Source organism: Taurulus bubalis (assembly GCF_910589615.1).
Source record: "Taurulus bubalis genome assembly, chromosome: 6".
Classification (NCBI taxonomy): Eukaryota; Metazoa; Chordata; class Actinopteri; order Perciformes; family Cottidae; genus Taurulus; species Taurulus bubalis.
The window spans coordinates 22,580,514-22,608,410 of record NC_136594.1 but is presented as its reverse complement, the minus strand read 5'-3'; the positions used below and the strand labels follow the sequence as shown (position 1 = coordinate 22,608,410).

The 27,897-nt window shown below is 41.7% G+C and overlaps 3 protein-coding genes across 3 annotated transcripts in view; all 3 read right to left on the bottom strand.

Annotated features, from left to right (window-relative positions):
• jpt1a (Jupiter microtubule associated homolog 1a) overlaps positions 1 to 5,208 on the bottom strand; it is a 9,678-nt gene extending 4,470 nt beyond the window's left edge. Inside the window, exons 1-2 of the mRNA XM_079220390.1 lie at positions 5,117 to 5,208; positions 3,404 to 3,546 (exon numbers count right to left, since the gene is read on the bottom strand). Of these exons, the coding sequence (XP_079076516.1) occupies positions 3,404 to 3,546; positions 5,117 to 5,172 (199 nt within the window). The 5' untranslated portion in view covers positions 5,173 to 5,208. The remainder of the gene's footprint in view (positions 1 to 3,403; positions 3,547 to 5,116) is intronic.
• Positions 5,209 to 6,177: 969 nt separating this feature from the next.
• Positions 6,178 to 9,264, bottom strand: sumo2a (small ubiquitin like modifier 2a). The gene is made up of 4 exons (XM_079219454.1): positions 9,215 to 9,264; positions 8,132 to 8,263; positions 7,411 to 7,482; positions 6,178 to 6,685 (listed from the first exon to the last, which is right to left on the bottom strand). The coding sequence occupies exons 1-4, from the start codon at positions 9,233 to 9,235 to the stop codon at positions 6,620 to 6,622; spliced, it is 291 nt and encodes a 96-aa protein (XP_079075580.1). The 5' UTR covers positions 9,236 to 9,264; the 3' UTR covers positions 6,178 to 6,619.
• A 565-nt stretch (positions 9,265 to 9,829) lies between these two features.
• gga3a (golgi associated, gamma adaptin ear containing, ARF binding protein 3a) lies at positions 9,830 to 21,445 on the bottom strand (the record flags this gene model as incomplete). The annotated part of the gene is made up of 17 exons (XM_079220179.1): positions 9,830 to 11,455; positions 12,335 to 12,445; positions 12,620 to 12,789; positions 13,598 to 13,899; positions 15,262 to 15,659; positions 15,740 to 15,813; positions 15,906 to 16,100; positions 16,693 to 16,818; positions 17,092 to 17,173; positions 17,554 to 17,691; positions 17,884 to 17,964; positions 19,699 to 19,802; positions 20,005 to 20,128; positions 20,224 to 20,322; positions 20,419 to 20,494; positions 20,663 to 20,747; positions 21,409 to 21,445. The coding sequence occupies 17 exons, from the start codon at positions 21,443 to 21,445 to the stop codon at positions 11,345 to 11,347; spliced, it is 2,313 nt and encodes a 770-aa protein (XP_079076305.1). The 3' UTR covers positions 9,830 to 11,344.
• Between the last annotated feature and the right edge of the window lie 6,452 nt (positions 21,446 to 27,897).

Here is a 27,897-nt window from a genome sequence, read left to right as displayed (position 1 = left end):
CCCTATTGCACCAATCTGAACTGTGTACCCGTTCAGTACATCCCCTGACAAGGAATGTCCCCCTATTATTGGAACACGGTATATCAGCCGACACACTCCGTTTATCCCTTTGACATTGCTGTGTTACGTGCTCCCCCTCTGCTGGCTGGGATGCGCACATGCTCTAGCTCAAGCTTTACCTTTGTGTCCTCTCAGGTTCTCCGGGGTTAAAAGTCGGACTGAGGAACGCCGATAGAGGTGGCGGAAATTCTCTCTCTCTCTCTTTCCTTCCACATTGCAGCCTCAGCAGCAGATCATTTCAGTTTTCCTTCGTTAATTCCTTGTTTGTTTTTTTCCTTGAGGGTTCACCAGTCACGTTTTCGTGGCTTTGTTTCCGCTCGGTTTAGTTGAATGTTGGTTTCGGTTGGAGTCTGGTATTCGCCCAAGAGTCAGTCAAACTTCCTGGTGATTTTTGGAGGTACTTATGTTTTACATTATCAGTATTTCCATTTTCTATTGTTTTGTATTATACTCAACTAGTGATTTGAGACTGAGATTGTTTTTTTAACAACACTGAAGAAGTTTTTCAGATGCCGGCATGATTGACGTCTGAAGTCATGTACAGATGGTTCCCCAGCTACTTTAGGCCGTCCGTTGGCGGAGAGGGATGAAGCCCAAACAAGGCTGTGAACTAAACATGATGTTTAGTTCACGATTCTGCCTGTGAAATATAAAATATCGAGCTAAACGAATCCCTGATTATGCTGTCATTTTAATGTAGGACTGTAGTGTTTTTTGAGCTTGGTTTGTCACATTTGGACTTGCACATCTATGCAAAATGAATTGTTTATGTGTAGATTACAATGCATGAAATATGATAATTAATAAGGGATATTATTATGAAGGATTTGTAATTGTATGCATATTAAGGTCATTTTTATTAATGTGTAATGATGTCCATGTGTACATTGCAATGCTTAAGATGAATTATTGTTTATCAGGTCACAGAGTCACAGAGAGGGTTTTACAAAGGAGCATTTGGTCTTAAGGAACAAAGAGAATGGACCACCTGTGGTTCGTCCTGTGGTTTATGACACGAGATAAGGAACTGGAGGGGGATTCGAGCCAGCGGAGGTGAAGAGGGTCTGTGGGAGGATGACTGTAGGCTGTAGTAAGATTCTCATTAGTTGTAACATATAGAACTGAATAACAATTCCTTCTAGGTCAAATATTTTGTTAGTAAACACAAGAGGGCGGAGTGAGGATTACCGGAAAACATGAACGTTATGGAGCCATTTTCAAAACCTGCCAAAGAGAGACTCCGCCCCTGTGGGACTATTAGCCAATCGCATGCCGTAGATTTAAACCAATGAGGCGAATGAGCTGGGATGTTAAAACCAGATTGTAGATTCCTGTTCGAGGTCTTTGAGCTGAAGCGAGACAGGAACGGGCTGTGGAGCGGAAGCTCGGAGACCCTCAGCTGAGTAGAAGTACACTGTATCACCATTTGAACTTTAATTAACCGTTAATTATAACTCTTTAATTTTCTTGTATTTCTTCTCTGCCATGAGCACACAAGATTCTAGGAATACTTTTCAGGACCGAGCCTCTGCAGGACTGCCATGCCCGTCCAACCGTCTGGCTGTATTGTGCTGCGCCCTGCAGACCTGCACACCATCACCGCCTCTCTGTGACAGCTCGGATGAGACAGTTGCATCAAAGTCAAAACAGTGAGAAAAGCTTTTGGTGACTACGAGGAAATGGCTTGCTTAACTTTTTAAAATTAATTTTTCTTTTAACTTGATCCTGTTCAAAGAAGACAGCCATTCTGACTATTAAATCAAGGTTCAAAATACTGTTAGTGGGGGGATAGAGGCTAATTCAAGAAGACCAAAAGATTTGTTTATTTTTTACCGAATGACAAACTATTTGCTTTTTGTTTTAGCCAAATTAATTAGGCTGTTATACACAGTATAACATCTCAAGCAGCTTCCTTGTTGAAGTAATGCTACACTTTTAGCTTGAATTCAAACATTTAATGACAATGTTAATTATTGGTATTTCAGTTAGCCTGCATTCCTAAAAACGGAGTATATATATATATATATATATATATATATATATATATATATATATATATATATATATATATATATATATATATATATATCGGTAAAAATGACACAAGCATGCCTCAACTGGCTGCTCTCCTGTTTGGGTGGCTACTCAAAACTCTTTGACCGAGGCTTCCTGCTTAACAAACCTCTGCCTTTTTGTTATAGAATCCAGACGGTCACCGCGTTATCCAACTTTGCACACGCCAGGGACTGTAGCTCTATTGGGACTGATGTAAACTGATGCCAAAATCACTTTGCGTCTCCTTGTGACGTCACCGACAAGCAAAGATGGCCGCACCCTACCAGCCCCCCCCCAAAAAATTAAGTAATGTGTACATCAAATTTTCTAAATGTATATACATTATTCATATTGCAAAGTAAATGGGGGGGAGGGGGGGACAAGCCCTTTCTCACAGGAATACAGTAAGAAAAGAATTGCTGATCCATCTTAGCACAAAGGTCTGAGACCAGAGCCGAGCTGCCAACATGAGGCACACGGCACAATGAGAGCGATTTGGATTATGAGCTTTCACAATCTGTCCCGCACGCCAGAAACCACATCTGCAAGGGAAGAGCCATCAAATGCAGCAATGGCTCTGAGTAAAATTAAAAAAGACACCTCTTCTAATAGATGTTTTTAACTTAAATTACTGCATTTGATGGAGAAAATTAGGAACCACTGCACTAGATAAAAAATGCATAACATCACTTTTACTTCCTATTGTGTTTTAATTCCTCTTTTAGTCACATTTTGCCATCTATCAGTCTGCATTTAGAGAAGGATTTGAAAACTGGGTACTGGGCAACAATGACCAGCCATGACCAGCGGTTTCTCTGCCTTTTATTAATCCTCTTAGATTATACTTTCTACTTGATGCAGCTCAGTTCTCCATGAATATTTCACGTCTCTGCAGGCATGAGAAGATCCGGATTAATACAGAAACACTAGTGATTGAATATCTAATGACAGCCTGTTAGAGAAATTAATCGGGCACCTGAACCTGTTATGTCGAGTAGCGCCACTGGAGACGGTAAACGTTATTCCTATGTATCCAGCTGCCTGAAGTTTTAAGTAGCCTGGAGAGGCAGACGATCCGCTTGGTCCAGCAGCAAGAGGAAAACCTTCAGTCACAACCTCGCATCTCCGAAAGGCAAGCAAAAAAAAGATACTCAAACTTGTTTCTCGTCGTCACTGGTTTTGTTTTTAAGTGGCTCCATCTATAATTGTTGTGGTAATACTGTCAAAATATGAGTTAGGAGCTTTCACACGAAAGCATCAACTGCTCGGACAAGAGTTTACATTGTACCTGGTGGATTGTTCCTTCTGTTCGCATACAGGTCCTCCGGCTCAGCGAAAACACTGGAGGCCATCTTGTCTTTCCGGACGGGAGGCTTGTCTGCGTCTGCACCAAGCGTGAAGTTGGAGGCGCCGCCAGGAGGGCGCAAAACCCTGAGAAGATAGAGAGAGAGAGAGATCAGTCAGCACAAAAAAACGTCCTAATTGATGTGGTTAAGACCAGGAATGTGCAGAATGGAGAAATGAATGAGTGAGTGAGAAATGATTGTTCATTCACCAAATAAAGGTTCAATATAAATATTTTGTTTGCGTCATTTAACAATGTGCTGCTACCCTTTGGTTTAAAAAAATAATAATTGATGACTTAAACTGTCAATCAGATGTTTTAACTCATCAGTCAGACACAAGCGGCCGACACGATTTGCCCGTTATGTGTTTGGATTGTCCGTTCTGGGCTTCAGTGGAAACATGGCGGTGCAACATGGCGGACTCTGTGAAGAGAAGATATGTAACTAGAGGTATACAGCTCGTTCTCAGCCAAGGAAAACACAACAACTCTTATTTTTAAGGATCACACACAAAAACAAATATGCTTATTAATATTATAATCCGTTATTGCCGATAGATCCCCGAAATACAAACATCACTACAATGCAAAAAAGCACTCCATGTGCGTCTATGTGGCCTTTATATGTACTGCTGTAATAACAATGACAATATGCTATTACCAATGTTTTCTGATATTTTGTTAGACCAATTTATGTCAGCAAGGGTAGACTAAATATTAAGAACACCTCTCAGTAAAATGCAATGCAGTTCAACAGCACTACAAACCACAGCCTCAAAAATGACCTTTATCATGTAACATGTGACTGCTGTATTAGACTGTAACATGCTTAACAACATGTGCTTATCAAACTATACATTCTGTATCCTTTGGCATACTTATTGCAGAGTTTACACAATTATATATCAATATTTATCATGCCATTTTTTTGTAAATACATTGATTGGTCTTATGTATCGTTGTATTTCACACAACACACATTGCTAATGTCGCGCTATGATGGGATTTATCATAATAACCACATAACTTACTGGAGACACAATCGTTCATTTAAACACTGCGCGTTAAAACACGCACCATCCCAGTTTTCACATGGTTATTATGGTCAGCTGCAGCGTGGCCGACTAGGTGCCTTGTTGTACTTCACTGATCATCTCGATGGATGATCTGAAAATCACGGGAGGGGAGGAGGGGCCGCACCCAACTGAAATGACAGATGTGATAAACCTATCGCATTCAGACAATAACGGTATAAAGGTTAGAAAGTGATGAGGAGACAGACGTGTCAGAGGCCCGGTGATGGGTGCTGAGTCGCCTGGTGTGTGCATGCTAGCTAAGCTACAAAAAAAGGGAGGGCACACGAGTGCTATCTTGCTAGCTAACGTGAAGAAACGGGAATGGTCCATCCCAGCAGACAAAACGGGAAGGTGTGGTACCAGTTTCCTCCTAGCATCGTGGCATCACGCGTAGTTTCACGCATTTAGAAGCGGTTAAGTAATATTTACGGGCAGAGGAGGCGCATGGGGAAAACAAATGTCTTACATTTTTAACCCGTGTAACGTTAGAGGTTCACGTGAAAAAGGATGCTGCACTTGTTGGCGTCATGGTGGCTAACGGTTAACGGAGCGGTCTGAACAACGCAATTATTTTTTTTACCTGGAGCTGCTTTTAGACCCGGGCTCCATCCCTTGGTAGTTCGTGGTCGTCGTCATTTTTGTAAGAGAAGTCGTAAAATGTGTATATCTCTTGACAGGATACGCGCGAATTACACTTTCATGAGCCGCACTTCACCGCCTCATCATTGTCTATCCCAGCCCGTGGCTCCCAATAATCAACCTGCCTCAAGTCTGAGTGGACGGTCGTCAAAGCGACCAGGAGACGACGTCTCGCTTCCGGTCCGATTTTCAAAATAAAACATGCCGACCTATCAAATATGGTTTACAGCTATTTTTAAGATCATATCAAAGTTCATCAATTCATTTGTATCCAAATTATGTATTTAAACAGTGCCCAATTTACGACAAAGATGCATTTCTTTATGATCCCATAGCGTATTTAGACAAAAATGGCTTGTATTTTGGAAGCTAAACTGTCTCATTTCCGGTGTTCCTCTGCTTATATCTGGTTCTTCACAAGTGTTGGTGCCACAGAAATCATTATGGAGGGCGTTTCTATAGCATCCGTACCGCCCACAAGTGAATATCTACTTCTATGATTGGATCCAGATACATTTACCAAACCAATGATTATTTACCTGGCATGCACATTGCGCATCCGACTTCATCTGATCCTGACCCAGACGTTAACTGACAGTTTGCATCGTGTATTGAATACGCAATCAAATTAAAATATACAGTTTGAAAAAAATGTAAGTATAGTAAGTCAGTTTCAGCCCAAATTCAGAATTCTACTCTCTTCCTGTCTGGCTTAAAGTTGTAAGTAAGAGTATTTGTGCCAGAGTGGGACAGTGATATTGATTGAAGGAAAAAAAAATATGAGATATAGATATAGATATAGATATATATATATATATATATATATATATATATATATAAAAAACACTCTTAATTCACTTTGAAAAGGACCCTTTTCAATTTGTTTTACGGACCTCTGGTCGAGCGACTTATAGTTTTAGGCTACATTAATTGATTAATGGTCTGGATTAGACTACCAACCATAAAATAAACAGCAAGGACATATGTTAAAAAAGACTCAATTTATTCCAATAATACATTTTCATAACAACAGATGTGAATTTAAAATGCAGGCTTAATTGACAACAACAACAAAATTCCATCTGAATCAAAACCTCAGTGACATAAGTATAAAAACAAAAACAAAAGAAAGGACCAAGAAGTTTTCTCTAAAACCTCTGGGGGAAAAAAGAAAGAAAAATTACCATGGCAAACTTTTAAATTTCTTCAGCACATGAGACTCACTGTAACTTACAAGTGGTCTACACTGCGCAGTTCAAACATGTTAACATACCAATGACAGTGATTCATTCTATCTACAACAACTGTGTCGCTGCCTTTGAGCATTTTGTAAAAGTATTCCACTGGATGGTATCAACACTGGTCATGAGCGTTTGAAGACTGGGCATTACAAAGATGTTTGGGGATGAAAAGGGGAGGTAGGGATGTTCGAAGGAAACAGTCTTTAAAGAGAAGAGCCTCCGGTTTGCTGTTGGAACACGTCGATCGTATCTTCATCCTCCATTTCTAACTGTAAGAAAAAAGTTAAAACGTCAGCTGAAGTAAAGGCAGTGGTAGGTCTTTACTGTGAAGCCACTTTGGGAGTGTTGACAATGCCAGTGAGGTCAGCCAATTCTTCTGAAGGGTTTCACCGGGAAGTTAGTTTGAAACAGACTAAATGTATTTTATGGCATCTCCTACCAAGCACAATTAAGGAGAGTAGGTCAGAACAACAGAAAACAGCACATGACTAAATGTTAAAGACGTGGTGGAAACAAAAAGATCAAAATGTGTCTAGAGGAAGAGGTGCAGAATCTTAGGAGAGTTTCACCTGACCAGAGACGTGCAACATGAAAGTAAACAAGACCACTTCCTTTATGTACCTGGTGGCAGTAAAGTGGCAGCACAGCTACAGCGTCAACTCTGATCCCTTCACAGCTGCTCAGTTCGTAAAGTCAGCACTGTGACTCATTACATAATGACACAGCTGACGTGAGCCTTGCTCAGGACAGTCTCGTGGATCAAGTTAAAGAGTAGCTTCACATCAGGTGTTTGCATGGAGCGGCTTTTTGCATTTTAAATCTAATTCAGATCATTTAAACAAATTTAGACTATTGTGTATCAAATCTGGGAAAAGTTTCGCACTGGAAATATACAAAATAATCTTGGAAAACCTGACCTTTAACTTGTTGTAACATGTAAAACCAGAGTAATGCCTAAAGAAGCAACACTGAGGTTAGAAGGTCGACGCTTTACCTGCGAGGGTGTGTCCGTTTCATTGATGGGCTGACCGTCAAATCGAAATCGTATTTGCCTCATTGACAGCCCCTATGTAGAAACAGAGAAAAATTATATATATATATATATTTGAGAAAGAAAAAAAAACAATCCTGCTGTGATGTTTTTAGAGAGACCCGTTTTCAATCATCAACAAGTGCATATGACAGATAGTGAAAAATTAGCAAGATTTTTGTAAACAAATGCAATACTTTAATCATTGATTCAACTCCACTAATTTAGGCAATAGAAATAGGTGTTACAATAATAGTATATATGATTTGTTTGACCATATGGTTTATTGAATAAATGCAATAATATTGCATGAGCAATAACTCAGTAATACATGTAATAGAAGGGTAAACACAGGTGTAATTGACCAAATTAATTACAGTCCCATTCTAATCTGTGTCACAACCCTCCCAGTAGCTATGATGGTACAAAAACAGGGCCCAAATGAAGCAGGGACATGGACATAATTATTGTTATCAATCACACCTGTGTTTACCCTGCAATGACATGTCATAAAAGGCTGCTGTGACAAGGGCCTATTATGGTCCATTTCTCGTTTAACTGGAACACCCAGAATGCCTCAGCCGAGTCCCCAGGTTGGAGAACCACCATTCGGGCTACCGGCAACGCCATTAACTTAAAGACAGCTCCTCTGTGAGGGGTCGTAGTAACTGCGTGGTGGTCTCACCTGCCGTTCACAATACGCTTTCATCAGTTTGCTGAGAGGAGTGTGCCTCTTGATCTTGAACTGCACCACCGAGCCGTCCTGCCCTGCCACTTTCAGGTTGATGTGCTCATTGTTCTCTGTCTTCACTCCCTCCTGAAAGAGAGACAAAACACATGTTGATAGCCGATTGGAGAAAGAGATGCAAGGCAGTACAAGACGCCTGGTAAACTAACATGTGGCAATGCAATGCAATTTGCCCCCTCCTAAAAAAAAAAAAAAACCACCATTTCCGCCCGGGTCAGACATTATTTAAGATTGGGGGATGTACATTATGTACCTCAATGATTTATGACTAACTATTCACATAATGGGTGCAATTTACGTTTCCCCCACACAGTTACATTAATCACACATCTGCACCCCGGTGAGCTCAAACAGGAGGGCTTGTGCTCACCGGGCACAGAAAAGGGAGCAACATTACAACTCCAACGTTAGCATTAGCATTAGCATTCGGCCGATCAATTGGCAACGGCCTACTACATATAACAATGCCCGACGGCCTAGTCAGGATGGAGGATTTCAACTTGGACGCGTCAACAATCCCCTCTCGTGCTGTGACACTCCGGCGTGTGCGGACCGTCACGATATTTCCACAAGATATCCGTTAACGGCTTGAGCCCAAACATTCCTCATTTATATGTTTTGTCCCGTTGTAGACCGCTCTCTGGACGCATCTGGGGGTCTTAAAGACGGCACCAGGACAAGCAATCACCGTGTCGCCACATTTGACGTGCAAAACGTTTAAAACCGTACGCTTTGTTTAAGAGGTGTTAATTAAGTGTATTTTAAAAAAGACCGGCAATTATTTCTTTCATACCGCCCGTTAGCCACGTTAGCTTATTATGCTAACTTCGCCCGCTTGCTAGCTAGCTAGCTAGCTAACGCGGTTAGCGTTAGCTCCCGTTTGCGCCTTTAGCCTTCTTTTGTAATTGTGCAACCGTTGGACGAATGAGTCCGACGGGCGGTCTTTTCGCCGGTTTAGTTTGCTAAATTAATCGCACGCGGATTTGGTACACATTCTGTAAAGAAAACCCCGCTCCTCACCTTGGGTTTTTCGTCAGCCATGGTTGCTACTGCGTCTGTCTGCCTGCGCCTGTTCTGCTGCGCCTGCGCTGTCTGGCGCGCGCTGCTTTGCGTGGGCTGGCTGTACTCGGCTGGCTGTACTCGGCTGGCTGTACTCGGCTGAGGCGCACACGGCTGCGCCAGATCAACGAGCGCTCGTTCCACTACCGTCCCAGAGAAGTCATTTATATCTGTTCATACAGAAGTGTTATCTTCTGCAAATTGATAGCGTACGCATCTGACCGTACATTGAGGTACTTTACTTAAGAATTCCAACTTTATGTATCTTCTAAGTTACATTTATGCGCAAAAACTATGAAGAGCTTATTACCAACCATCAATACAGTCGTTAAAATTAGCTCCAACTTGATCAGCTACAACATCAATGTGCTGTTTAAATGTTACGGAATGAACAATAACATCATTCAGCTGCATGAATACTTTTACTATTAATAATTACTTGCAATATTTTAGTGTTCTATTGATATTGATCTCATCATTAAATGAAGACACAACAATAATGTGGTAAATGTGCTACTGCATTAATATTGGTTGCTTAAGACACTGAAAAATGAAACAAACACATGTAAATTGTAATACAAATAGATCCATCTCAGTCTTTATTTTTCCATGCACAGAAATAGCTTTTCAAAATATGCAATGACATGTTCATCTAACAATCAAGACAAACTGTTTTTAAAGAAACATGTAGAGAATCTCCCTTATAGCTCTAAAAGCCCCAGAAAGACCAAAATAAAGTCAGTTTTTGATGAACACAGTGAGCCTGATGCTTTGAATTAACTGTCAAGGTTTTATTATTGATATACAGTATTTTTCTCAAGGCTTACTCAAAGAAATATTCTCTCAAGTTGATATGAGTCCCACAGAAGTTAAACATTTACAGTCGACCCAGGGCGAATAACCTCCCCTTTTGGCTTAGATTCCACAATATAGTCTAACAGCGGCAAAGAGTGCATAGAGCAAAGCTATGCACTGCCTTTAATTAATATCAAACAATATTCCTTTCCGTCTCCAGGGATTCATTGTCAGCACTTGCTAAAGCACATCCACTTTTTGTAGACAACTCATCGGTGCCCTTAAGAGCTCATGATGCACCTACCAAGTAAAAGGGGCCACGGCGTCTGCACAAGGCTGACGTTTCATCTTGCAGGAATTAGATTTCCTTTATTATCTATCCAGAGTGCACAGCCTGGACACGTATTAATACATGTAATTCCTCAGAATCCACCCTCTTGCTACGTAATGTAACATAAGCTCTCTGAATATTTGGGAACAAAAAGAAGACTTTGACAGCCCACTACCGATTTGTGCCGCTCATATTGCAATACTGAAAGCGCCCCATCATAAGAAAGAAGAGTATGCAGAAGGAATGCAGCAGACGATTGCAACACCATACAGGAAACTGACAGATTGGACACCTTCTTCCCAAAACCTAAATAAATAATACATTCATAACAATAAATACTGAAAGACTAAAAAAGCGTAACAAGAGTCCAACCAACGAGTCAGTATAGAATTCAGCAGACAAGTTAAAGTATTCAGTAGTAACTGTGAGGCCGACTCTTGATGGGCCTGTCTGTGGATGCCTTTTATGAAGCAACAGAGGGGCTCTTGTCTGCTCCAGTCCAATGTCTTAAGCGTAGAAAACGTTGTTATCATACATGGTGAGCAGCAGATCATGTGCCATGCACATGACATGTTCATACAACCCTGGCTTCACAATTTCCTTCAATGTTTTTTTAGTTTTGTTCACTGTGTGGCAATGAGACAGTAAATATGAACATTAAAATAAGAACAAAAGAGTATAATAATGATAAAAACAACAACAATACTAATAAACGGATAATAACTTAGCAATATTTAACATTATCAAAAACTTCACTCCACTTGATACTGCACCACACGGACTACCTCTGGCACTGTAGTAAAGTTTAAGTTGGATGTACTCTACAGGACTTGGGCTACTTCAGTGGGCCATCTCAAGCAGAAAAACGTCACATTTTTCCCTCAAAGTCTTCCAACTCTGCCCTTTCTCTTGACCTCTGAGCTGCACTGACACATTAAATCGTCTTGTAGTGTCGGCAGGCCGGGCTATAGAGACCCCCATCCTTCGGCAGGCGGAAACTCGTTCACCTCCCCAACTTCCGAGTGTGGCTGCTCTCCCAGCGTGAATGTCAGTCTGTATCTCATCCGAACCTTTTCCTGCAAAGAACACAACCAAAAACACACGTTTGGCGGCTTTCATTGGCTCACTCACGCACGTAAGAAGGATAGGATATATACTTTATTCATCCCCAAGGGGACATTTGGTTGTGGCAGCAGCAATCAGAGTTACATATAAGACATTTAAGAACATTAAATAATAACAATGCAAAGTATATGAAGTGTGTAAATAAGTAAATAAATAAATATAGTATATGCAGTGAAAGCGGTGCTACGGGTCTTGATGCTGATTCAATTTACGGAGGATCTGGCCAGGGATGATTTATTATAGTCTTATTGCAGTGAACAGAAAGGCCAATACTGTGCAGTACTGACTTCAAACATAGATGACTACATTTACCAGCTTACCGCCAACCAGTCATGGTGCAGTTTACATCCATGTCTGTCCAAAATGTCTTCATCTTAGACACTTGTGTGAAATTGTCACAAATAGCATGTGAATTAAAGAGTTATGGCCCAAAACTAGTTATGTGACGTCACAGAGACCTTTGAGCCCCAAATTCTCATCCATTTAACCTGGAGTCTAATTGGAAGTTTAGGCCAAACGTGTGCCAAAATATGGGCCAGATGGATAACCCCAAAACATAATGTCTCTGGCCATGGCTGTTGCTTGCATGTGTGTGTAGAGAGAGAGAGAGAGAGAGAGAGAGAGAGAGAGAGAGAGAGAGAGAGAGAGAGAGAGAGAGAGAGAGAGAGAGAGAGAGAGAGAGAGAGAGAGAGAGAGAGAGAGAGAGAGATATATATATATATATATATATAAAAACACAGCTGGCTTAAGAAAATGTTCCGTCAATAAATCCGTTACTTGATGCATAAAATTGTATGAAGACCAAAAAACAGCTCCAGGCTGAGATTTACCTTGAGAGGATTTGCGAGCAGCATGACCTGAGTGATGGCAGCAGGGGGAAGAATTGGGTTAAAAGGAGCCAGCTCCGTCCCCGTGGGCGCCTGCAGCCTCACTTTCATCGTCTGGTGAATTAGCAGAGCAGACATTCGTGGTCATTAAACAGATGCGGCAGCCCACTCATTTAAAGTGAAATATTTAATTTAATGAGTCGAACGTCTACCAACACTTTTATTTGTTTTAAATAATAATAATAAAAAAGGCACACTGTAGCTCCTATGCAGTGACGATGGTTTCACCTTGGGCACAGCCGCCTGCAGAGCAATGCTCCGGACAGGCTGCGGGGCGGTGTTGAGCATGGACGCCACCATCACCAGCACATCGGGTCGGCCTGCTGGACAGTCGGTGGCGAAATGCAGCAGAACACAGACTCCGTTTTTGTCGTAAGCCGTCACAGGACTCACTTTACCTTAAACACGGCACACAAAAGGGGAAAAGCAACATGTGGTTATTACGGAGATTGAAACACCAGCTCTTACTGGTCCCAGTGCACTCTGTGCTGAAAGCACGTTTTGATGGTGTGACATTCAGATACACAGGGAAAATGTTCACAAAAAAAGACCAAGAAGATCAGGGGAAAATATCAGCCAGTGGTTTTACAGTTTTATGAAGGCCACTAAGTGGCAGTAATGTCTAAAGTGGAGTCTTTCCAGCCACCAATCATTCTCAAATAAGGAGGAAGGTGTGGGGGGTGGGTTTTCTGATGTTTATTAAATTACCTGCACTACAAAGACAACAACCTAATCTCATTAGTGATTATCCTCTCTACAGGCAATTATATCCAGCCTGGGAAGTCAGGCAAAAATCTCATATTAGACTGGAATCAACCTGGGATCATATATGGTTGGCAAAAAAAAAGAAAGAAGAAGCCTATTTGTCATGTAGAATGACAATGAACTACTTGGCAGTCCACATGTTATAAAACACAATGTAATTTGTGCGATAATTCTATATTAGAAATAATAAATCAAGTCCCTCTCTGCTATATTAGATTCTTGGCAAATTCAAAGTGTTCATGTACCTGCTGCTGCATAGAGGGAGTTGATTTCTTAAACATAATGGACCCTAATTAAACTAATGTTTATCCATTAGCTTATACTTACAAATCCAAAATTAGATCTGACCTCTCGTACATAGAATTAAAAAAGCAACAAAATCCACTGAAATACTCATAAAACACACCAAAACAAGCATACAGCCTATTTCCTGGAACTCACTTGGCTTGATGGCATCCAACGGGACAAAGACATTGGCCAGGGACACCTCTTGTCCTTGTCCTTGTCCTTGTCCTTGGCCGGCCTGGCTCAGGGGAAGGATGGGGGACAGCGAGCGTAACAGAGGGCTGTCGTCTGCCTGGCCCTTGGCAGGTGGGGGAGTGGACCCCGCCAGCATCTCTCCTAGGAGCAGGGAGCTGGACGCGGTGCTGGAGGCGACACCAACTCTGGAGGACGGGGCGGCGGGAGCGAGCAGGTCCTCACTCTGGACCAGCAAGCGGCCGAAGTCCATGACAGTCGGCGTGCTGTGTGGGTGAATTGTTCAAGAGTCTGTATCACAAACATCACAGGTCCCATAATGCTCAAATGTACAATGACGGACAAAAAAACCCATACGGGACGACAAGATAACAGAAGCGGGACAAAAGACACCACCTGGAATGTCAAAACAAACACTGGGCAGTCAGGTTTGGTCATCGATAGCGCAATGCAAAGGCACTTGGACAGAGATGAGATTGGGGGCATTTCTATTGCCTCTAAAACAGCTCACAACATGATTGATGATGAATTGACAGGGCGTCGTGTTCAGCATGTCACATCCAACATGGCAGTTGACACTGAGGAGACTAAACGGTCTCGTCTCCTTATGATCAATAATCATGGGAGGCACCAACGTGGAACACATTTATGTGGTAAACGGCAGGGAAAACCTCTATAAAGCCCTATTTTCTTAATAACCATATGAAAAATATGAATATATACTTCAAGACTTTTGGGGTACTTATTTGTAGTCAGTGTACAGCACATCCCCAGTTTGGAGAAACGGACAGGTGTTACTGCAAAGCAACGTGGACAAGGGAAGCCGCAAAACCTGTTTTATATCATTAAAATAAAATATTATTTGGAATTTCAATTCAATGTCAGTTAAAGTGCACGCTTTATTAGGACTATATTTCACCACTTTGCTTTGCTGTCAGACCGCCCTTTCTGACAGGGAACTGAAGCCGTTATATCCGACTGACCTCTTCAAAGCCAACCAGACTCCATTGAGAACAACAGTACCTTTACCTCGCAGAGCGCAAGGGTTGCTGGTCTACCACTGCCGCCATCGGCGAGTTCGCACTTTGGGTGTTTTTAGTTTAGATGCACCAAATTCACACAACACCACAACCGACCGATCAAGGCAGCGGCAGACCAGCAACTCTCTCGTTCTGCGTGGTAAAAACACGGTTTTGTCAAAAGCAGTCTGGGGCTTTGAAAACAGCACAGCCAACAGCTTCAGCTCCCTGTTGAAAAAAGGCTGTCTGCAGAAAAGGTAAAGCGCTGAAAATACTAAATATAGCGTTCCCCCATCCACAGCAGTAGTTACATTGCTGAAGACACTGCTCTTTGAGCGGCTCCAGAGTCACCCCGGATCACTTCGTACCAAAGGTAATCCGAGTCTTGTGGAAATCTGCCATTTGGAAACTAGTAATTATGATGCACTTGACATTTCATATGACAGCACCTCTGTTGAGGATTTACACTCAAGTGCTTTGACACCCGATCAGGCCAATCAGTCAAAAAAAATAAAATAAAAATTACAAAAGAAGTGCTCCACCATCTTGTATATTGGGCTGATCCATATTCCATTCCCAGATTTACCTCTAGGCACGACTATTACTCACATTGTAGGACTGCCCAGATCCAGCAGGGCGAGGTCTTGCAGATTGTGACTGAGAGAAGCCGCGTGGGACGCTCCAGGTGGAGTAACGGGCGTGGCTGAGTGAGCAGACGAGGCCACGCTGAATGACTGAGGTGGAGCAGCCGGGGCCGCCGTGCTCAATGCGGAGCCGTAGGGCGGTGGGAACATGACTGATGTTGTCGAGACGGATACTGTAGAAACCGGAGGAAACGTGGAGAAGACGGAACAAGGGAGGCTTAAGGCAGAGGCGGTTTTGGGAGACTTGACTGGGTGAAGTCGGTCAGCTGTCACAGAAAAGGCGTCTGGGAAGAGTGACGATGTCGAGAACGCGGGAGCCGAAGGCGAAGTGGTGTCAAAGAAATCAAAATCATGACTGGAATCCTGGAATACGTGGAAACATTGCGATTACCAATAAGATAACATTTAATGTTCATAGAAATGATTGCAATTTGTTGAAATACCTGTAAAGACGGGAAACCATTATTCAGGTTTGCATGTGCTGATTTACTTTGAGCAGGAGCGGGTTCATTGAGGCCTGTGTAGAAACATTTCACATAGATACATGTAAACAAGATTCTTTCAAAAAAAACTAAACGATGTGCAATGTTGCCATGAAAAAAACCCCACCTAAAGATAGTAGCTCTTCGTCCAGCAGAGAGAGCGCTGCAGAGGGAACCCCGGGGCCGGGGGACTGAGGGTCCCTGGCAGCCGACCCGCACAGCAGGTCAGCAGGAAGAGAGCGAGACGATGTCGGGGGTTGAGAGACGCCCTGGGTGTCCAGACCCAGCAGGTCAATCAGAATCTCCGACTGGTTTGTGCGACCTGTGCATGTCAGATCCAAAAGGACGACTCATTTTCAAACTTCCATTTTAACCATAATCACAAACCAAGCTGTGGTTTCCACTGAATACACCTTACTTGATGATACAGCCACATTTGCAAAATGATAGAAAGAGTTGAAACCAGGCTGCTGCTGGGTAATTTGTTTTACAAAGTAAGTTTTTACTTGGGACTTCTTCTTGTGTATACTTATTTTATTAGCTACCCACCTTTTGCATATAAACCGTGTCTAGTTGGCAGGACATGCTCTTCAGAGAGAGATTCTTGTTAGACTGGATCTTTGTTATTAATATTAACACGTTGTGGTCTTTGCACTCTGGTATACATTTCTAAACATGGTCTATGCCAGGTTTGTTTGACTATGAACTTTAATTAGGATTAATGTACATGGCTGCTCATTGTGCGACCAAATAAATGGATTTCGGGTGGCTCAAATATTCTCTGCACACAACATTAAAGAGTGGCGATACACAAAAAAACAGAAGCTTCTTATGAGAAACCGCATCGCGTATTATAATGCCGCGAGCACACAATGAGGACATGCAATTCTCTGCTCGAAACAGTTGAAATGTACCTTGTCTGACTGATAATTGTGTTTGTTGCGCGTCCTCAGCCTCACCATTGATGATCTGTCCTTCCACAATCTTCTTATAGGAATTAATGACATGGGAGAGGTCATCACTGGCCTGCAGGATGTCTCCTGATCAATGCATTTAAAAAGAAGGAAAAAGAAGGTTAGACCGGGTTTGTAACATCTTAACAACAAAAAGGACCATCACATTTTCATCCTCACAGTCGTCGCTAAATGTAGAACCGTGTGAGCGGGACGTTTTTGTTATTTCAAGTCAAGTGGTTGTTGATGTTGGTATGTCGGTCTTTTGCGTCTGCGCGAGGTCGCGACTCAGACGTTTCCTTCTTGAATTACGAGGTCGAGAGCACGAATCAACTGGGGTACAATTACAGGATCTCTTACCCAAGCTGCTTTCGTTGTCCTCCGTCTCGGTGGCCAGCTGAAACACAGTTTGCCTCAGCTTGTCGCAATCCCCATACAGCTCCTGGAAATATATATATATATTTTTAAATCACTTAATAGTCACATAATCTATCATCAATCTCATTCAGAACCTGTTGAATCACAGGAAAGGAAAACAATTTATCATACATAATACATGTAACTTAAGACTATGATAGTAAAAAATGTTACTATTACTTATGTTATTCTTCTATGAATAAATCGTAGGTCTAAGAACGAGGCGTTTTCCTTGCAATGTTTAAAAAGCAACAGCAGCAAACAACTTTGGGCTTTGTGGCCGTACAGCCAAAGTCTGAACTAATAAGTACAATTATTCCCAAAAAGGTCAATAAATGGCAAATAAGGGAGCGAATTTGTTTCCAACAGCCATGTGAGCCACTGACTTAAAAAGAGAGAACGAACCCTAATGAGCTCCTTGTCTCCGTCCGAGGAGTCGTCGGGGTTGAAGTGAGCCAGCATCTCGTTAAGGAGTTTGACGCTGTTGTCGACTGCCTCCAGTGTGCTTTTTTGCTTTTTTACTTTATGAGTTCTCACCTCGTCCTGGAAAGAAAAAAAAAGATGAGTTGAACATACTTAATAACCTTTGACCGTGTCAGTATAAACACAAGTTTTGAGATGAAGCCTGAGAACGGTGCGCAGTAACTAGCTTTAACTAGATTTAGGGTCAGAAAGCCACCAAAACAAACTCAAAACACTGTAACGATCAAATCGCGTCACTCGACGCCGACGCACCTCCTTGACCATGTTCTTGATGAGCCGGTTGGCCTCTTGCAGATCTTCTGGCTTTTTGCTCTTCAGCAGCTCCGATAATCTCTGCAGAGAGAGAACAAACACCGGGAGCTCATTTCCCACAGATCACCCCACTGCACCAGCACCAGAGCCTGGGAAAAACTAAATTCATTCATAGATGCAGTCAAGTAAACATGACCTGTTTCGGTGTGTCGTAACCGGTGAGGTACTTGGAGTGGGAAAACAAACAAATACCAGTGTCGTAAATCTACGTTAAATATGACCTTTCTCTCTGTGGGATGACACAGCATTTAGCCACAGATGAAACAGTTAGTGAGGGCCAGAAAGAGAATCATTTTAAACCACTCAATGGACAATTTTTGTTTTAATTGGTCCAGTATTGAGAGAGAAGGCTGCAGGCGGCAATGTAACCACTCAAGGACACTGCTCACCGTCCACTAAAAGTGGTCATTCTGCCACTGACGAGCTCAGATTATTATTATTACAAAATAGCAAACGGATCGGTACAAGTGAAAGGTGAGAACAAAGTTATATTTCTCTGCACTGCTCAACAATTTGAGTCCGTCAGTGGCAAAAACAAGCACCATTAGTGGACGTAAATTGGAGTGATTGCATTGCAGTCTGCAACGCCATCAATACTAAATCAAATTGTTAGCAAGACAAAGGCGTCTGGAGAAATAGGGTTCAGGTTAGGGCTGCAACTAACGATTATTTTAATAATCGATTAATCGGTTGATTATTTTTTCGATTAATCGGATAAAAAAATGTTTTTAATCAAAAAAGCGTTCATTTCCAACCCTTTATTCAAAAACAGAAGTGACAGTGCAAAACATCTTCAGAAAGTGCACAAACAGGTTGCTCCTTGAACATCCCTGAGCTGTTAATTAAAACAACAAAATGGACTAACACTAAAAACATACACATACACATCTATGCTATTATTATTATTATTGCCCGGCGTAATAATCGCGCGACACAACGAATCGATAATGAAATTCGTTGCCAACACTTTTGATAATCGATTTTTATCGATTCGTTGTTGCAGCCCTAGTTCAGGTTATAAAATATTACAGTTTCCCTTTAAATAAAGAAAATGTTAATTACGCCACTTCTCTTAAAGAGTTCATTTTTCTTAAAAATGGGCTGCATGTATACTTGAAATCATTAAAAGGAGAGTAGTTCAACATTTTGGGTTACACGCTTATTTGCTTTCTTGCCAAGAGTCAGAAGGGAGGATTGATTGCCAGCTGCATATCGGTCTGTTAAATGTGAAGCTACAGCCAGTAGATGGTTAGCTTAGTTCACCATAAAGACAGAAAAAGGTTTGCTTGGCTCATCCCAAAAGTTACAAAACCCATCCCCTCTAAAGCTCAAATGAACATGTTATATCTTGTTTGTTTAATGCATGCTAAAACTAAGAAGAAAAAAAACAGACAGATTGTATTTTTAAGGAGAGTCATGTGCTGCACTATTTCTTGCAGTGTCTTGCTGGAGCCGAGCCAAACATCTCCTGCATGTACCTTCATATGTAATCAACATCTCTGCAAGAAAATGAATAAGGCCACTTCCAAAAATGTCACACTATTCCTTGAATAGTCATCGGAAAGGAGGATCAGAGTAAATATAAAGGCACTCAGACTTCAACTGCAGAGGTACCAAATTATCTTCACTGTAAAAATAAAACATTTCATTGGAAATCTTTTAACTTGTTTTATCTCTGCAAATAACTCTCTTTCACTTGATCTCTGTTACAGTGAGTGAGCTGCGGTGTTCACATCCCAAAATAACTTTTCTTACTTTGCTCTTCTTCTCGTCATCAAACACGGGATTCTTCGGTCGCGGAGAAGACGATGGTATTAGCGTAGCATCAAGAGGGACGTCTGGGTCAGCTAAAACAATACCTAAAATAAACAAGACAACAGACGGCTATTACACTGCAGAAGTGACAGTTTCATGGCAACACAATTAGAGTCCAAAGCACAACACCGTCATAGCCGACCGCTCGCCGTTGTATTTGTGGATGTCACTAGCATGCAAGCGTGTTGTTTTACTGTGTATTCAATCGTGTCCGTATCTCTCGTCTTTACATGGTTGGCGTCTCACCCTGTGACTTCAGCATCTCATACGCTTCAAAGACCTTTGCTTCATCCGGCAGAGACAGAGTCCAGCTGTACAGCATCTCGATCACTTTCGTCTTCACTCCCTCTGACACTTTGTCCCCGAGATACTGAAAAGGTGACAGATGCACGGTTTAGAATGACACCACAAACTAGCAATTGCAGGAAACACATTCCCATCAGAGGGACGTTTTATGTGACTTACTTTGGGTGAAACCACCTTGATCAATTCATTTAAAAACCTAAATTTCCCAATTTCATTGTGAAACCGTCGCCCGCAGTTCTTCATACAAGCCTCGAGAACCTGCAAAAAGGAAAGCAGTGCGAGGTAAATATCTTCTTGCCGTTCTGCGGATGGATATCCAAATACTCAGTGAAGGGGGAAATCACACTTACGGACCGTTAATGCCTGCATCGCCTCCCACTCCTGAGGGGACTGAATCTTGTGAGCCAGCAGCCTGCCAGATATTTGTGGGCTGGAAAACATGACAGAAACAATCCAATACACACTCAGTAAAAAAACAAGACAAAAAAAAGAAGCCACCCGGAGTCACAGCCTGTATAATGAGCTCCCCGTGCTTAGCACAATGAAGACACAGACGATGGGCTTAATTCAATGATATGGGTTAACCGTGTGACCATACCCTTCCAGTTCCTTATTGATTTGGTCACAGAATCCCATTATGTACTCCCAGTCTTCCTGTCTGTTAGAAGGGTTGGTGGCTTTGTCTAGGGAGAAAAAAAGAAACAAAATATATAGAAGGATGTGATCTTTCATGCTCTAATAGCACATGTGAACTCCTCCCAATAGAGACACCATGGTAAACACTACCCTGCCCCTTTAAGGCGAATGAAAAATGAATAGAAAAATAACCTTATGAAGGTTTTATATCAAGCTAGACTATCTTAACTAACTTAAGACAGTTGCTATCCAACGTTTTTTCCAGCTCCTCTTAAGTGATCGCTTATCTCTGAAACAGCCTCGGGACGCGTCACTCATCCATTTTGTCGAGGCAGTTTTAACTCGGTTAACTAGTTTAACGTCAGCGCCTGGAGATGTTTACGACAGCCGCCTCCAACCGGAGGGAGAAGACGCTAAAAAGAATAACCGCATGTTCAACATACCGACTGCTAAGTCCGGGACACAAGTATAAAACCAAACACGAGAGCATATTTCAGCTAGCGACGTCCGTCGGTTGCCGTTTGCCAGCAGCTGTCTGCGTTAGCCACTTTTCCGACAACCCAGAGGAATTAGCGCGATACTTTGTAGTTTTATGCGATGTCATTTGAGTCCAACTCTTGTTTCGGACACCTAGGAGCGCACAGCACATCGGTGCGCACCTCTGCTGCGGATAAACGACGCGGAAAGAGAGTTTAAGTATGGACTTACTAAGCCAGGACTCCAGCGATTCTCCATCGTCCGCCATATTTCCACTTCGACACAAACAACGCGCGTGACCCGTGCTGCCTTCACTGACTGTCGGACAAATGTGTGTCGCTAATTGCAAAGTTCTTCTTCATGTTCTTCCCCGGGTTTGAACAGCGGCTCGCATTCATCTTCGAGCTGCATGCCGCCACCTAATGTACAGGAGTGTGTTTCAGTTCATTTCTCATCTCCTCCCCAACAATCCCGTGTTAGCAACAAAACAAAAAAGAGGAACAACTTTACAATGTAGTGTTTCCTTTTTATACTTGGCGCAATAGAATATGTTCATTTTCATGAACTCAACACTTGTTCCGTTTCCCCAGCACACACAGGCCTATTTAAACCTGTGTGGACCAATCTACATGTTTAGATTCCCCTCCTGTTCAATTCTTCAGAGCAGTTTTTGATGACTGCCAGTTGTATTTTGTGACACCTCCTTCCATTACTGTCTTCATCCCACTTTTCCATTACTTTCTTCCCAATCACTGCTTCTCCGTCTCCTCAGCAAATTGCTATTGACAGTTATTTAATTTTGTCACTTGTTCTATGTTAGCCACTTGTGTGCTAGTATACTCAACATAACTGCACACCTCCAGTCTTGCCAAACATAGGCAAAGTTTACTGAGAAACCATTCCTCAATGTTGACTGTTTGATTTTAATTAATTGCAGCAAACCCCCCTGGTTGATTTGACCTTTTCCAAACACTGCAAGCAGAGACGGTTGCCACTATATTTGTAATATAGTTGTAAACACTGGTAATAACCAGATGGACAGCCTTGTTGAAGATAGATGTCTGGAACTCCCTTTCATTTTACGTGTCACACAGTTTTTTTCTTCAAGATTTAAACATATAAAGACTCGGATATATCACTTAGAAGTCAATAGAGATTAATACAAACAGTGCATAAAACGTATAATGTATAAACTGTGAATATTGGACATTTACAAAGAGGCTGGACCAATAAACGTCGGTTGTCATTACACTGACCGCTTTATGCGTCTTTATTTTACCCTTGGTACCAAACCCCCCCAAAACAACCCACCAAAAGTCTCATAAGGAGTCCAAAACTGTCTACTGTGGGGCCACGTGGTGGCACTAACAGCTCAGAGAGGGCCTATAGCGAGCATTTAATATGCGTTGTCATGTTACGCAGTGAAACAAAGCAGAATTTTATGCGCGTGTGCCACAATGTTTCACAGTGGCCCTTTGCATTCTTTATCTCTTGATCTTTGGGTGGTTTGTGAGGACGTACGCTTTAATAGCGTTTATTCAGCTCCTACCGAGACAGACAGTAACTTTGAATTTTCGAAAAAGAAAGAAAAGCTATTGGCTGTTAATAATACAAGTATTAATACAGCACAGTAAAAGTCCTGCCTACAAAGATCAACTGAAAGAGAGGCATTCTCAGCACAATGTACTTACATTTACTGAATGCCTGTTCAAGGTGGAGCTTTTAATTATAATAATGATGAATAGTAATGCATCGTATTGTTTTGTCCGGTGTGCATGTTTTCCTCTGAAGTAGAAGTACATGTAAGCAGAATACAGCTGAGTTGCATGTTTCTAAAAGCTTTGGGGGCCTTTTGTAGCTTGTGTTCGGGGTACAATGAGTTAGAATAGTGACAATATTCAATATTTCACACATCCAAACATCATCATAATAAATCCGTAGCAGTTTAAGGTCATTTTAGGTTGGGCCCCCAGGTTGCTAAGAAGCAAGTGCGGTATTGAGTGTGATGTTGTTTGTTTGAGGGGCTCTCCAGAAGACACACACACACACACACACACACACACACAAAGATTCATAATGTACCTATTTGCCAAATACACACAAAACACACTCTACACATTGCAATTAATCATCATCCAGGCTATACAAACCAGATTAATTACAAGTGACAACACATACAAAATGCAATTAATAAAGTGTCACTTCCATGTCTTTGATTAATTCAAATGTAATCTCTAATCAGGTCAGGCTGCTTTCCGCTGTGCTCGGTTTCACGTAATTGTTGGGGAACATGCCGGTCCGTCCGTTGCACGTTCCCTTCCACCAGTCGGCATCGGACTGATCCAGGACCTGGACGATGTCTCCACGCTTGAGGCTCAGCTCGCCGTCCTCCTTGGCCTCGAAGTCAAACAGCGTCTCGACTTGAATACTCTGCATCGGGGAAATAAGATGCCAGAGTTACAGCAGTTTGTTTGATTCATTTATTCATTTAAGAAGCTGCTTTGTTGATTGATAATCTGACATAGTACATATTTTCTATCGAGAATGACATGCAATTACAGTTTAAGTCACAAAATGCCTCTGTGGAAGTCATTCACAATTTTTTTTTTTTTTTATAATTTAACATTTCATTTGAGTGATGGATGAATAATTATCAAATGTCCTCTGGATATAACAGGATCACTTTCTTGATTTATATTATCATGGATTCCTTTTTTATCTCTCAGAAAGAACATTCAGATTCAAGCTGGAAGTCATTTTTTTCCCTTTGGCGCCACCGCACACGAATGCAACACCCCTTTTTAATCAGTGTTTAATCAGTTTGAAAGAAAAAAACTATCAAATACAGACAAATCTTGATAAAAAAAGTCTTTTAACGAGCTGTCCAAGTAAATACTCCATTTGAAAAACACTTAAAGACACCAGAGGACACTTTGCCCGCTGATGAAATCCATGAAATATGCTTTGTTTTAATACAAATAATATATATATATATATATATATATATATATATATATATATATATATATATATATATATATATATATATACAAACTGCTATATAGTTCAAATATGAACCTTCAAGCCTAACGGAGATCACTGGGACTCAATTTACACTACAGTTGCTTGTTGTGGGACTGTGTGTGAAGTCAGTATAAACCCTATGCGCATGCACTGCATAATGAGATGAGAGGTCCTCCCTCTGGCCCAATCTCAATCTCCACACTCCAGGACTCACAGACTTTGAGGACCATTTACCAGGTGACGTCGGTTCAGTCCTGAGGGTTCAGGGTTTCAGGCCTCATGGGGACATTGGGATTGGGCCTCTACCTCGACAACATGCTGACAACATCACCACATCAAAAAGAACCACTCGGGTATGCATGCCTTGTAAATGTGCATTTTTCAGGATCTGACCTGGATTTCCTCAGGGTCGCGGAGATAGATTGTTTGGCTGCGGGACACCGAGGATGTGCGGTGATAGTCCACCAGCTGGTTTAATGAGTTGAACTTAACCACCCAGAGGAAATACTTTCCTGCCCCGTCGCGAAGGACTTTAAAGTCCTGGACACCGTTTTCAAACCTGAGGAGGGTGAGGGAGAACAAGAGGATTTTAAAAAGAAGAAAAAAAGAAAAACTTTTCAATCTTGATGTTGATCAAGATTGAAAAGATTTTAAATGCTCTTCTTCTGAACCATTTACCCAAAGGTGTTGTTGTATGCTGTGCATCATACCTTAAAAATAGTGTTGTGCCACACATTTTAATAGTATCATTGATTTGTATTTGAAATCCAACTATATAGAATTAATCAAAAGGTGAAAAATATATACATAAAATATAATAAAAACAAGAGGACACAATAAAAAACGCATGAAGTACAGACATCGCTTAGTTAATTCATTACAATTGAAATGCTGGCGGCAACCTTTCGCACTCTGGATGCCCTGTACAGAGGGAGACGGAGGGAATGAAGCCCTGCGGGTCGCGTGTGTTGCATCACATTGCATCATAAGTGACAGTCAGACCCAGCAAAGGCCAGAGCTCAAACTGAAATGTCTTTTTCATATTCCGTCAGCGCACATGAAGGAGAGAAGGACAGCTTGCTTTGACAAAACGTTAAAAAGATAAACACTCAAGCTGTCAGATTGACAGAAGGAAGTCACCTTGGCCAAGGCTTATAAAACAGAACCGTCTCGAAATCCGTGCAGTAGATATATATTGCTTTTACCTGTATCGATTTCTGCATTAAACGTCCCTCCAGACCCATAGTCCATCCACACAGGAAGACATTTTGACATGTCGCAGCGAGAATAGCTCCGGTGTAAATGGTAAAATGAATGATGGTTCAATTCTATTGCGCTGCTTCATTTTCCGGTCCGGCTACAGAGCCTCGCAAAGGCATCCACCCTTCTGTTGGGTTGCATTACAACTTAGAAATAAATCTATCTCAAATTATATCTGTGTTGGACTAGGTGTTTGTGAAAACATCGGGAGTTGGGGCATCGGAATTGAGGGAGAACCTACACTCCTTTAATCTGAGGGCCAGCCGGAACCAATCGTTTTGTTCATAAACTTGCTGTTTGTGAATAAACTGGTGTGGATCACATCATCATCCTGTCTCTGTGGATCTGTGATTCCTGGGGATTTCCTGAGTGACCCGTCGGACTGAGGTTGAGAAGTACTCAGTAAAAAGTCAAGAGTGTTATCCATTGGCGGGACGCCCACCGGCCCGGTGAGGCCGATCATCGGCAAAATAGACATTAAATTATCTTCTTCAGTGCTTGAAGTGCTTGAATGCTACGCAGGATGTTCCGAAATAACGCGTTAGTGTGTGTGAGGTTTCATAGCTTTCGACTCTGTGAAGCGCAGGCCGGCCAAAAACAGATTACAACGTAATGAACGAACAAATACAATGTTTTCTTTTTGTCTGTGTCTGTCTATCCCCCGCTTTGGTACTGTGAGGGAAATAGCTGCATCGTTTTAAAAACACAGACTATATGTGATGAAAAGCAAGGGTTCAGAATCTCACACACAAAAGGACAATGTTCTCTCTTTTTCCACACAGAAGCTCAGTTCTTTTATGAAAGCTTTTTCAAAGCTTAGTCGCAAATGTATTCTTCATCTCCTCAACCTTAGTTTATAATTATCTTAGTGTCAAGGTTTCATTTAGAGCACACTCAATTGAATACAATATTTTCAGAATACAATATACCGTTGCAGGACTTTAAGTTGTATCAGTTGTGTTTAAATGGGCAAATACATTTCCCCAGAAATGTATGGAATACAAATTAGGCGTTTGGGAAATTGTGAAGTGTTATAAAAAATTGAGAAAACTCAGACAAGAGGCCCTTTTCACTGCAGCCATTGTGTCACGTCATGCTAAGGTAAACACATGCAGATGTATTGAATGAACGTGTGTGTGTGTGTGTGTGTGTGCGTGCGCTCCGGCATCCAAAATATACACTTCATGGTGGATGAATTGAAATGTTAACTGACTTGACAGCAACGTTGAAATCCCCCGGAGTTGTCTGGCTCTCAAGGATGAAAAAGGCTCCGTCACATCTCTGTTTCTTCAGCAGTTCCTCAGCTTTGGCTAGAGACAAGTTCCCTTTAAACCAGCTGTCAAGTTCAGCAGAACAAACACACACAAAATGCTTTACATTACAACTCTTGATATCTTAACTCTGAGGAAGTATGTTAGGATCATCCCGATAGCAAAAATAAATCGCACAAGTTGACGGTAATTTGATAATCTTATACTTTCCAATTGTTCTCCAATGCGTCTTAGTTATTGATTCATTCACGTGCTCAGAAGCACTGATCTGTTTGTTGGCTGAACTCTTCACAGGAAGCGGCCGGCCCCGAGGCGTGGTCTTTCCACCGCCCGAAAGCCAGCCTGAACCGGTACCAATTACGTATGTGTTGAAAGTCATTCTTAAATTCAGCTCAAGCTAATATGAGGTTTCAGAAGTCTTGATTCAGACAAATGAAGTGTATATCTTTCATAGGTACGTTTTAAAGGCGCTAAACACGAGATTGGGAGCATTTACCTCTCGACGGCTCTAGAAATTGCGAAAGCAGAGCCTAGCTAACGGTGCTAACTGTGCTAACAGTGCTAAAAGTTCAAACTACGGCAAAGATGAACCTATCCTTTAAGCCGTCTGTTTACTTCCAGAGCTATGCTATTACTGTTCATCGTTCAGTAACAGTCCTTTGGATCTTTGCATGTGTCACAAAGTATTGTGAAAGCTTTTTGCTGGTCTGCTTTTCAGTGTTTTATATCATTGTATGGATACTCTTTGGACTTGGTTGGACACAACAAGCAATCTGAACATGTTCCCTTGGACTAGTGTTTAACATTTTAAAAACAGAACAATTAATTATGAAGGAATTTAGCAAATCCCCTCTTTCCTTGAATACAATCTGCATAAGGCAACGAGTGACAACAAACCCATCTGACCCCTCTGAATAAATACAGAACCTAAAAAAAACAAAAAAGCACACAGAATTGCATGATGATTGTTGCTTCCTGTGAAAAATGACTCATCAATCTCCGTCAGTGGCTTGAAACACTTACGCTTCCACAAATCAATCAGCAATGAGAATAACTAGTTGATGAAACATGACAAATGCTTTATTTTCCTCAATCATGACTTACTTTTGTGGTTTTATTTTGATGTAGTTCTTGGGAATTAAGCCTTCTCTCCCATTTTGCTCCG

What these genes read in the sequence shown, in the direction of transcription:
- sumo2a (XM_079219454.1), bottom strand. Translation starts at nt 9,235, where the DNA reads ATGGCTGACGAAAAACCCAAG. An exon ending in AAGCGTATTGTGAACGGCAG is followed by an intron (nt 7,483 to 8,131) that starts GTGAGACCACCA and finishes GTTTCTACATAG; the next exon opens with GGGCTGTCAATGAGGCAAAT. An exon ending in AAACGGACACACCCTCGCAG is followed by an intron (nt 6,686 to 7,410) that starts GTAAAGCGTCGA and finishes TTTTTCTTACAG; the next exon opens with TTAGAAATGGAGGATGAAGA.